The following is a 12,131-nucleotide window of genomic DNA, read 5'->3' as shown; positions in this document are numbered from 1 at the left end:
GCAATCTCAGCTCACTGCAACCTCCGCCTCCTGGGTTCAAGCGATTCTCCTGCCTCAGCCTCCCGAGTAACTGGGATTACAGGCATGTGCCACCACACCCTGCTAATTTTTTTTTTTTTTTTCCATTTTAGTAGAGACAGGGTTTCACTCTGTTAGCCAGGATGGTCTCAATCTCCTGACCTCGTGATCCACCTGCCTCAGCTTCCAAAGTACTGGGGTTATAGGCGTGCACCACCCCGCCTGGCTAATTTTCTTTTGTATTTTAGTAGAGACGGAATTTCACCGTGTTAGCTAGGATGGTCTCGATATGTCTGACCTCGTGATCCGCCCACCTCCGCCTCCCAAATTGCTGGGATTACAGGCGTGAACCACCGCACCCGGCCAGTAGTGGAACATTTTAGAGATGTAGATGTATTTTAACATCATTTTAACAGTTTTATTTTCCCAAGGAGTCAGAACAGCTGCTGGCCAAACAATGCCCGTTTGTTGTTGGTTTTACCAAGAGGAAGGTGCCTTTGCATCCAGTCTGGGCGCTCTGGCTGGCTGCTCTGGGTTGCTGAGGGATGCCTTGTTGGAATGCCCTGCCTTGTGGACACTTTGTTCATTTAGAAAGTGCCAGTTCTGTGTGTTGAAGGAGAAAGGAAGGTTTCTAGGAATAACATAATCATCTTTTTTCTGTTCGGTTCTTTCAGGTCGGTGCCCACTTTCTGGAGGCGGTGGTGAGGAAGTTCGATGCCGTCTATAAACATGGAAGCGAAGGGAAAGAGTGTGACAACCTGTTCACCATCCTCGCCCATTTATACAACTTCCACGTGGTTCAGTCTCTCCTCATCTTTGACATTTTGAAAAAACTGATTGGAACTTTCACCGAAAAAGATATTGAACTGATCTTGTTAATGCTGAAAAACGTGGGTTTTTCGTTGAGAAAAGATGATGCTTTATCACTTAAGGAACTGATCACTGAAGCCCAGACCAGAGCCAGCAGGGCAGGCAGCGAGTTTCAGGACCAGACCAGGGTACGCGTGCGACACTTGATCTGCTTCCTAAGTCCCTAAAGCCCACAAACTGGCCAGAACCTAGAAATCAGTATCTGGGGTAAATATTACACTCTTCCTTTCCTAGTGATTTCTGTTTCTTCTGTCTCGTCCCGTTTTCTGGCTTTAATATGTGAATGGACCTTATTCCTTTACTAAGAACTCAGAAAATATTTTGTGAATTCAAAAATTGATTTATGTAACATTCATTTATGCAAAACATATCTACCAAGGAGGCCACAGGACCTGGGGCTCTAGGGTAAGCCTGGGTTGGACTTTGGGCTCTGCCACTTGACAGCAGCATAACCTGGGTCTTCTTAGCCTCAGTTTCCCCCTCTGTAAGACAGGAACTGATCACAGCTCTCACCTTGTGTGCTGTTCAGATGATGAGATGGGTGGAACCGTGTGTTCCTGAGAAACCCTTTGGGGAAGAACCCGAAAAGGGTTACTGTGAGAACCTGGAGGGGCTGTCACAAGAGAAAAAGGCAGAGGCCAGGACTCTGGACCCTTGTTAATTACTGCAGGGAATTGAGGGTTTATCCTGGGGGCCTCGGAAGGTCCCAGCAGCTGATTGACAGGTTGGAGTTTTCCTTCTGATGGTCACTTTGACTCTAAGATAGAAAGAGGTGCGAGGTGGTCGGAGTCAGGAGTTTTGCAGGAGCTGGGGAGTAGGTGGTGGCAAATGTCGGGATCGTGGCAGCAGGTGTGGACATAGGCGTCAGAAATGACTAGACCTCATGTGGATTGGGGTGAAGGGAAGGAGGGCTCAGGGTCACCTGTCGGGCACAGGGGACTATGCAGGAGGAGGTGAGGATTTAGAAGGACAGGCACCTCCGTTTCGGAGAGACTGGGCTAGCTGTGAACAAAGTGGGCTGAAGGGATTCGGGGCTGCTCTTGTAGAGGGGTCCTGGGAGCCATGGACATGGGTGGACTTGCCTGGCAGGGCACAGGCTGTGAAGAGGACCTTCAGGTTAAGGAGCACTGGCGTTTAGCTGCAGGGAGGAGGGAGAGCTGGCAGGTGAGAAGGAAATGAGGATGGTCCCAGGAGCCGGGGACCCCTAGTGTCCCCAGGAAGAATTCACGCCCGTGTGGGATGCTGAGGACCAGCAAGAGGAGGAAGGGATTTGCGTTTTGGGCTGAATTGTGACAGCGGTCCTTACTGGCTTATCCTGGTCACCGGAGAAGCCAGTCTGAAGAGGAGGGGGCTGGAGAAGGGAATGGGAGCAGTGGATTAAATCGTGGTTTAAAATGGAGAAGAGACAGAAAGTACATTAGTGGCCACCTAGAGCTAGGGTGCTGGCTGGGGAGTTGGGGAAACGGGGAATGGTTGTTAATGGGCTTGGAGTTTCTCTTCTGGGGTGATGAGAAAGTTCTAAATTGATTGTGGTGATAGTTGCACAGAATGTACTAAAAGCCACCTAATTATATACCTTACATGAGTGAGTTTCATGGTATATGAATTCTGTATCAGTAAGAAGTTGATATTTGGGGACATCTCAGAGGGTATGTGGGAATTCTTTGTGCTGTTCTTGCAACTTTTCTGTAAGTATGACATTACTTCCAGTTTTAAAGTTTAAAAACTTACAAGGCCAGTGGTAGGAGAGAAGATGTCCAGAGCGGGTCGCTGGAGGCCAGGGTGGGAGCAGGAGCACAGTAGGGGCCGGGGCGGCCGAGGAGGTGTGGACGGTGCAGAAGGGCGAGGTGTGTGGCGAGCAGAAGGGAAAGTGAGATCTCTGGGGAGTTTGGGTTCCCACTTGACGTTGGGGGACACATTTCTGTTTTGAGGTATTATGTAGCCCTGAGTAAGCGTCTGAGACTAGTTTAGACCGTCTCTACCTAAGGGCCGTCCTGACTTTGTGTCGTGGCAGTGGCGGCCATGTGCATCAGGTGTGGTAGATTTCTTGCCAACTTGAATGGGCCGTTTAGACTGTTTGAAATGATGGACTTTCCATTTTTTCATTTTTCTTGAAGATTCGGTTTATGCTAGAGACGATGTTGGCCCTGAAGAACAATGACATGCGCAAAATTCCAGGCTATGACCCCGAGCCTGTGGAGAAGCTGAGGAAACTGCAGAGAGCTTTGGTAAGTCAAGGAACTTTCGGTTCTGCTTTGCTCAGAGCTTGCATGTCAGCATGAGCCTGTCGTGAAAATCAAGAAATAGTCAGACCTGCAAGTCAGGGCGGTGTCTGGTGAGTGAGAGCGTGCTCAGAGGCAGAGTGAAGGCTGCTCGGTTTTCCTCGGGGGCTCTCCCAGTGGTCTGGGCGCGCTCGTGCAGAGTGTCCGTGCGTGGGGAAGCCCATGTTGGGCGAGCGTCCTCTTTGCCTCGCCCCGGGTGCTGAACTTGGGCTGCATCATTGGATCATCCGATGCTTTAAGAGAAGGCTGGGTCCCCACCTGGACCAAGGAAATCGGATGATGTAGGTCCTTGGACCATCTCTGACATGCAGCCAGGATGGAGACTGAGCAACTCCCTGCCGGAGTGAGTCTTTCAGCCCCTGTCATCTCAAGTCCAAATCGTCCTTGACCCAGGCTCTTCCAGGCGAGTGCTCCCCTGCCACTGAGCCTGAGGCAGCTCTGTCACTTTCCCCTGTTGGGGCAGCTTTCCAAACAACACGTTTAGGGTGCTGGACTCTCAAACACAAAACACCGAGTTTACTGCTAGTTTTGGCATTTTTCCAAACAGGTTAATCGTCCCAATTGTCCAGTGAATCATCCAGTATTCATGTACCAGAAATGTCATGGTCAGAAACAAAGCCACCAGGGATGGAAGTACAGAATATGAACCAATTAAAAGTGTTTCATTAGCTCTTCTCTCTTAATCAGGTCCGCAGCGCCAGCTCAGGTTCTGAGACTCAGCTTCGCATCTCCTGGGACAGCATCTTGAATGCGGAGCAGACAGGTCGCTGGTGGATTGTGGGGTCTGCCTGGAGTGGGGCCCCGATGATTGACAACAGTCACCATACACACCTGCAGAAGCAGCTTGCAGGGACGGTAGGGATGCCTATGCTCAAGGCCGCCAGGCAGTGGCACCCCCCTGTGTGTTGGGTGGTCACAGCTTTACCTGGAGCAGCTCTCTTACTGTTCTTGAATCGTCACTGAAATGTACAAGGTTAATTTGGAGGCCTTATAGAAATTGCTATTAATATTACATTGTGATATAATTATTCTGTTTCTGTTGTATCTTTTTACTGAACTTTAAGAGATCTGAAAGTTGAATGACATGGGGCATGAGGACCTGAACGCTCACGGGGCAGGAGCCCGTTGCTGAGACCCCTCGTGCTGCCCCCCCGGGCTGTGCATTCTAGGCCACAGGCCATGGATTTCACATTGTGGAAATTCAAGTCCATTTTTCACCCAGACTTCCCTTGTTATCCCCTGTGTCCTTCCCTGTCCCAGATTCTGTGTCACTCGTGGTGGTCACAGTTCCCCGGCCTCTGCCAGTGACTGGCTCTCTGCTTTATTCATCGTCGCTTGCCCTGAGGTTGAACCGCGACTGAGAAGCCTCCCCTATGAGTGTTTTCTTCCCCAGCGGCTGTGGCTTCCCTGTGTGTCCCCCTTGCACAGAGGGGCGTTGCCCGAGAGTGAACTTGGTGCTGACGCTCATCTGCCCACATAGACCTCACAGTTGGAATCAGTGACACTGAAGTACAGTATGGTGTCTCTCAGGAAGCAGTTTCCATGGAGACATGTGTATCACTTGTCCATTCATCGTGCTTCCAGGTCAGCTCAAAGATCCTAGAACTCGCCCGGAAGCAGAGGATGAACACGGACATCCGGAGAAACATATTCTGCACAATAATGACAAGTGAAGATTTTTTGGATGCTTTCGAAAAGCTTCTGAAGTAAGCATTTGTGTACACATTTTGACCTATTAATGAGATGCTGTAAAATAAGTAAGTTGATTTGCTTTTTGAGTTTTGGGTGACTGAGTCTGATGCTGCTTAGGGAGGACAGGGCTATTCTTGTGACCATCTGCTCATGCTGTTGGATTCATGCATCCCTGGGTTAGTCATCTTGTTCCTATTAATTTGCCTCTAGTAGTTCCTCATTAGAACATTTTATGATATATAAAGATTGGGGGTTTGGGGGTTTTTTTGAGACAGCGTCTTGCCATGTTGCTCAGGCTGGAGATTGAGGAGTTTTGACTGAAAGTATCAGATAACCTTGTCAGTGGCTGTTGGTTGTCATGAATTGCTTAAAAATATATAAATCTTCATAATAAAGCTATTCTGATTCTTCATTTAAAACTTCCTGGTATAGTTTCTATAATTAGTTGTAATAAGATTTTAAAGATCCTGTAATCCCAGCTAGTTAGAAGGCTGAGACAGGAGGATCACTTTAGCCCAGGAGTTCAAGACCAGCCTGGGCAACATACTGAGACCCCATCTCATTAAAAAAAAAATTTAAATGTACCTGTGTAGTTTTATGAGATACTTTTTTTTTTNTCTTAAAGATTGTACAGAAAATATGATTTGTTGGAGATATCCCTTGCCTCCAAGCTCTAATATTAAGCCTCCAAATATAATGCAAGTTATATTGATATAGAAAATGGGAAGGAGCGGGCAGATTTATTATGTATAACCATGAATAATTTTTATCTTTATTGCTTTCCCACTTCAGATCAAGTTGGAATTTTTAACTTTTCACCAAAGATTCTTTGGTTTTACAGAAAATATAGCACAGGTACATGAAATGTAATATATTTATTGTATATACTTTTTTTTTTTTGAGACGGAGTCTCGCTCTGTCACCCAGGCTGGAGTGCAGTGGCTGGATCTCAGCTCACTGCAAGCTCCGCCTCCCAGGTTTACGCCATTCTCCTGCCTCAGCCTCCCGAGTAGCTGGGACTACAGGCGCCACCTCGCCCGGCTAGTTTTTTGTATTTGTTAGTAGAGACAGGGTTTCACCGTGTTAGCCAGGATGGTCTCGATCTCCTGACCTCGTGATCCGCCCGTCTCGGCCTCCCAAAGTGCTAGGATTACAGGCTTGAGCCACCGCGCCCGGCCTTTGTGAGATACTTCTAAACAATGTAATGTTAATACATATTCTTTTATTTGCTTCAAACTAGGATGAAATATAGGGAGAACATGGTTCGTTTTAGGGTTCTGATAATTAGGGTTTTATTTTCTAAACTGGGGTGCCTAGTTGAAGTGGAATTCCTGAGCTTCCTTGGCCTCTCTGTGGCCTTGCTGTTTTGCTGATACATCCCGTCTCCCTAGTTACCCTTTGTCTCTAAAAGGGCTCTTTTGAGGAGAGCTCTTATTCTCTAGTCAGCGGGTCTAGCTTATCCTTTGTACTCAGAAGGACTTCTTTTATTTTTCGTCTGGTGGACTTCATGTTTTGAAATTTTTGGCCTTTCAAACTACGTTTATTAAACAATAGTTTTTCCCACTGTTATTCATCAAAATCATGAGTTATGAATCTGAGCTTTTAATCAACATGAATTGATAATAAATGCAGCCAAAACTCAGTTGGTTCTTTGGGCTGCCTGCACTGCCTTCACGTGAGTGCTGTCCGTGGGGCTATGCCGTTTGCAGTGGAGTTGGTGCTTCTCTCCTAAGGTACAGAGTGTCTGCCTTCGTGCAGGGGCGGCAGCCTCAGCCATATTCGGATCTCACCAGAAACTGGAAGCAGCCCACATGCCCCTCAGTTGGGGAGAGGATAAACCATGAGACGCCGTCTAAGGGATACTTACTACTTAGCATCACGAGGGGCAAACTCCCAAGGCCCCAACAGCACAGTGACCCTCGAGTGTATTCTGCCAGTGCAGGACGCCACCCTGCCTCGAATCTGTGTGACAGAGGCAGAGGCAGAACTAGAGGGACAGAAGCAGATTAGCAGTGGCCCATGGCATGGGGGCCTCACGGCCCCAGGTTCTCGCGGCAGATTAGTGGTGGCCCACGGCAAGGGGGGCCCACGGCCCCAGGTTCTCGCGGGCGATGGAGAGTTCTGTTTCGGCAGTGCCGGTGGTGTCATGACTATATAGGCTTATCCACACTCACAGGATTCTGCACTACGAAGGATAGGTTTCACTGTGTGAGCTCTAACTCAAGTTTTACAAACGATGGCGGGCACCCTGGCTCATGTCTGTAATCCCAGTACTTTGGGAGGCCAAGGTGGATGGATCACCTGAGGTCAGGAGTTAAAGAGCAGCCTGGCCAACACGGCGAAACCCCATCTCTACTAAAAATACAAAAATTAGCTGAGGGTGGTGGTGGCACCTGTAATCTTAGCTACTCGGGAGGCTGAGGCACAAGAATCGCTTGAACCTGAGAGGTGGAGGTTGTCGTGAGCTGAGGTCACACCACTTGCACTCCAGCCTAGGTGACAGAGCAAGACTGTCTCAAAAAAAAAAAAGAAAGAAAATGTGAAGTCATTGCCATAGCAGGAACCAGCTCTGAGGGCGCACACGATTGAGGCCGTTTATTGTCAGCCGGGCACAGCTGTCGACTTTTGCAGCTGGCGGGGGACCCTAATGGTCTTGTTTCCTCTGACGTTTTGTCACGTTGTAGGATAAGCTGAGGACCAGAGAGGTTGTGACGGGGCTGGGTCCCAGCTGGTGTTTGCCGCTGCCTCCACCTCCTTTACCTGGCTCGCCTCTCACCAGACCTTTCCAGGCGGGAAGGATTTCCCCTGAAAGGTATCAGCCATTAAACTTCGGAAGTCGAGCGATGTTCCAGTCATTGCTGTTCTGTTTTCTAGGCTTGGACTTAAGGATCAGCAGGAGAGAGAAATCATTCACGTTCTCATGGATTGCTGCCTTCAAGAGAAAACTTACAATCCCTTCTATGCTTTCCTGGCTAGCAAATTTTGTGAATATGAAAGGAGATTTCAGGTAGCTTAGTGCGGAGGCACCAGTTACATCTGCTCTACTGTTTTTTCTACACATGCTGCCTGGTTCAACCCACCTGCAAAGGAGTTTCCCAAGTCAGGAGGCCTCTGATATCCCAGTCCCGTGGTTCACACTGGCTGCCAGGCCACGTTCACTGGGAGCGGAAGTGGGAGGGCTAGAGGGGAATGTCAAAGGTCCACCATGTCCTCATGTCGCCTGCTCCTGCCACAGTCGCAGGCAGTGTGTGGCCAGGCCAGTAGGAGCACCTCACCAGTTTACAGTGCACCAGTCTCTTCTGATGTCACTTGCTGTGGCCTTTTCCTTAGAATGTTCTGTTGGTATCTGCTGATTTGGGGGGAAAACTGCACCAGAAAGAGATTCTTGTGAAACTGTTTGGGACTATGCTCCATAGGAAAGGACAGTAAGGCCGCCACTAAAAGTCTTGATGTTTAGAATATTAAAAATAAAATAATAAGAAAATACCTTTAGGTTCTGTTCTTGGTGATGTATTATAATAATTTGTGGCCATTTACCTTTTTTTCTCCTTTTAACTGTGATACTAGATGACTTTCCAGTTCAGCATATGGGACAAATTTCGGGACTTGGAAAACTTGCCAGTTACGAATTTCTCTAATTTGGTTCATCTGGTGGCCCACTTGTTGAAGACAAAATCTCTTTCCCTTTCCATCTTAAAGGTTCGTGTAACATGTGAAAATATTGAAAGCAATGGAAATGGGAGTGTAATTGTTTACATCAGGTCCTATTGTACCAGCGTGTTTTCTTCGATTCTGATTCATCTGAAAAGTGCCTGCGTTTTCCTAGCCAGCATAGAAAATGGCCAGACTAACAGGTGCTACAAATTAACCTGGTAAATGAAGGCACCGCTGCAGTTCTTTTGCTAATCTGAGTGAATCTGTTTTGGGGTTTGAGGTTAATTTGTTGGTCCTAATTATAAAATCCTGAACTAGGCCAGGTGCGGTGGCTCAAGCCTGTAATCCCAGCACTTTGGGAGGCCGAGACAGGTGGATCACGAGGTCAGGAGATCGAGACCATCCTGGCTAACACGGTGAAACCCCGTCTCTACTAAAAATACAAAAAAAAAATAACTAGCCGGGCGAGGTGGCGGGCGCCTGTAGTCCCAGCTACTCCGGAGGCTGAGGCAGGAGAATGGCGTAAACCCAGGAGGTAGAGCTTGCAGTGAGCTGAGATCTGGCCACTGCACTCCAGCCCGGGCGACAGAGCAAGACTCCATCTCAAAAAAAAAAAAAATCCTGAACTAGTCACTGTTAGTGAGGAGAAGAGTGGACGAAGTAGGGCCTGGTGTCCTTAGAGGTGAGGTGAGTTTGCTCACTTCTATGTAAGTTGTTTTAAAACTGTGGGCTTTCTCCTGCCCTGCTGTGTTTTGGGACTTTGCAGTGAACCATGAAACACAGACATCTTTTTTTCTTTTTCCCCAAGATGGAGTGTTGCTCTGTCGCCCAGGCTGGAGTGCAGTGGTACGGTCTCAGCTCACTGCAACCTCCGCCTCCCGGATTCAAGCGATTCTCCTGCCTCAGCCTCCCAAGTAGCTGGGACTACAGGCGCCTGCCACCACACCCAGCTAATTTTTGTATTTTTAGTAGAGACAGGATTTCACTGTGTTGGCCAGGCTGGTCTGGAACTCCTGACCTTGTGATCTGCCTTCCTCAGCCTCCCAAAGTGCTAATATTACAGGCGTGAGCCACTGTGCCCGGCTGAAACCTAGGCATTTTATAAGTTGGGGTTTGATGTGGGCCAGTAAGGCTTGGATGGTAGGACCAACAGACTCTGAATAGCCTAAAAAATTTGGAGCGCCTGGGGGGCAATGGGAAGTGAAAAGCAGAGAAAGTTGAGGGGTGTTGACTGCAGTGGCCTGGACCTACAAGACAGCTGCAGCCGCAGCTTCCCGTGTGTTTCTGTGTGTCCTGTGCAGTTCATCACCATGCCCGCTCCAGTGCACACTACGTCCCTTGCTGTGTCCAACTTCCTGTGTCCAAGTGTCTAAGTTTGGCCACTGTACTGAAAACGAGGGCACCGAGCCTTACGCCAAATCCTGACAACTGGAATAACTTAGATCACGGTGGAGGCGTCGCTCCCCCTCCACTCCCCTGCGTTGCCTTTTGCTCACTCAGGAATCGTGCTCATCATGGATACTACTGCGGATGAGCGGGAGAGGCATGGCAGGAGTGCATCCTTTGGCACAGAGTTTTAGAGATGCCCCAGGCCCCGCTCCGGTCCCCCGGGCTGCTCTCATTCCCAGTATCTCTGTGTTCTGGCTATGCTTTGTGGTCTCGCTGTGTCCCGGGTCTGCAAGCGCCTGTGATGGTGTTTGGCTGCAGACCTCCCTGTGGGTATCCTTCCCGTCAGCATGCATTTAGTCCCCTCCTCAAGTTCGCTGACATTCAGCTAAGATGGAAGTGGGTCCATGCTGGCGCCCGTGAGTCTGTTCTGGGTAGCATCCTACTGTATATGTATGCCTCAGTTTACATACTTATTTATCCTACTGATCCGTGTTTAAGTTATTTCTGATTTTTTGATAGTTTTCTAGGAGAGAGATATATATGGATTAGTCTTCTAGAAGTAAATTTTATATATATATAGTTTTAATTAGGGGGTGGGTACTTCGGGAATGGAGGTAATTTATGGTTCAGTTCTAGATACTGAATTTCTGATTCAAAGGTGTATGCCCCGGGAATTCCACTTACACTGCTCAGTTGTTCTCAGCGGTGATTGTGGCCAGCCACACCTCTGCCAGCAGTGTTTAGGGATTCCCAAGGCCCACATCCTTGCCAACAGGTGTTCATTTCTTAGCTCTAGAAATAGCTTCTTAAATCAGGGGTAGAGTGGGGAGTGGGGAGATTCATTTTACTCTAATTAAGTATGTTTACAAATCATTGACAAAGTTGGCTGAATCAGGGTAACTGTATTTTTCTCTGTGTCCTGACCATTAGGTAGTTGAATTCAGTGAACTGGACAAACCCAGAGTCCACTTTTTACGAAAAGTATTAAGTATCCTGTTAACGGAAACAGAAACTGAAGACCTCAGTTTGATTTTCACAAGGTATGTGCCCCACCCTTTCTGATGAGACGTGGAAGAGAAATAGATTGTTTTCACTTGTGTTCATTTAGCAACACAAGGTTGTACTACGTGTGTAGCTTAATCTTTTCAGTTTTATTTTTAAGCTAATATGCATTAGATCTGGGGAATAGAAATTTGTCTACCAGCAAACTAACAATGATTGGTAATAATAAAATATGTTAAGAAGTTCTTAATTGAGAATTCTGTTTTTAAAAGAACCTGGTTATGTCTCACTATTCGAGATACCCAGGATTGAGATCTAGGAGAGGCTCAGTCCTGACATGTGTTTATACGATTCCTTCCCAGAGTATCTGACAATCCAAAGCTGGGGATGTTACGTGAGGGTCTGAAGCTTTTCATTAGCCACTTCCTGCTAAAGAACGCACAGGCCCACAGAAGCGCCGATGAAGACAACGTGCTGCGAGAGAGAGCTGACCTTGTGACAAAGTGTCTGCAAGGAAAAGCTTCCCTGAGAATGTAGTCAGGGAAAGAAGGAAGGCAGGTGGCCCTTTGACTGTAAAATGTCCTTTGTAAACCTAAAGCTTTATTCTGTTGCCTGCGTGTGAACGTTTGGTAGAGCTATGTCATTGTCTATTATTGTATTATATTTTGAGATAATTTTTTGATCTAAGGTTTTATTGTTTGTATTTCAAGCCGTTTTCAAATAACTATATCTTGGGGGTGAGAGGAGAAGGAGGGAGGGAAAAGGGGGTTCAGGCACACTGGACAGGGTTCTCTAAGCAGTGAGGCTGGTGTGTGTGATTGTCTTAAAATTGTTTAATAGGTATGGCCGAGCGTGACGGCTCATGCCTGTAATCCCAGCACTTTGTGAGGCCAAGGCGGGTGGATCACTTGAGGCCAGGTATTTGAAACCAGCCTGGGCAAAACCCTGTCTCTACTAGAAATATAAAAATTAGCCAGGCATGATGGCACATGCTGGTGATACAGTTTCTGAGGTGTCTGAGGCACAAGAATTGCTTGAATCCTGGAGGTAGAGACTGCAGTGAGCCAAGATTGTACCACTGTACTCCACCCTGGGCTGGGCAGTGAGACTGTCAAAAAAAAATTAATAGATAAAATAGGCCACTAGAGGGTGCAGTTATGAAGAAATTGATGAGGTTTTTAGCTTTTTAAAATAATTGGTTAAAAGTTCAAAAACCATCAGTTA

General features: G+C 47.6%; 1 protein-coding gene across 1 annotated transcript in view; it reads left to right on the top strand.

Moving 5' to 3' along the window:
* NOM1 (nucleolar protein with MIF4G domain 1) overlaps positions 1 to 11,586 on the top strand; it is a 23,988-nt gene extending 12,402 nt beyond the window's left edge. Inside the window, exons 5-12 of the mRNA XM_017860589.1 lie at positions 816 to 1,016; positions 3,006 to 3,116; positions 3,858 to 4,025; positions 4,755 to 4,876; positions 7,737 to 7,869; positions 8,430 to 8,561; positions 10,836 to 10,945; positions 11,270 to 11,586. Coding sequence (XP_017716078.1) covers positions 816 to 1,016; positions 3,006 to 3,116; positions 3,858 to 4,025; positions 4,755 to 4,876; positions 7,737 to 7,869; positions 8,430 to 8,561; positions 10,836 to 10,945; positions 11,270 to 11,444 — 1,152 coding nt within the window. The 3' untranslated portion in view covers positions 11,445 to 11,586. The remainder of the gene's footprint in view (positions 1 to 815; positions 1,017 to 3,005; positions 3,117 to 3,857; positions 4,026 to 4,754; positions 4,877 to 7,736; positions 7,870 to 8,429; positions 8,562 to 10,835; positions 10,946 to 11,269) is intronic.
* Positions 11,587 to 12,131: the final 545 nt, after the last annotated feature.

Source organism: Rhinopithecus bieti, unplaced genomic scaffold, assembly GCF_001698545.2.
Source record: "Rhinopithecus bieti isolate Rb0 unplaced genomic scaffold, ASM169854v2 scaffold_50877, whole genome shotgun sequence".
Classification (NCBI taxonomy): domain Eukaryota; kingdom Metazoa; phylum Chordata; class Mammalia; order Primates; family Cercopithecidae; genus Rhinopithecus; species Rhinopithecus bieti.
This window is presented reverse-complemented; position numbering and strand designations above follow the sequence as displayed.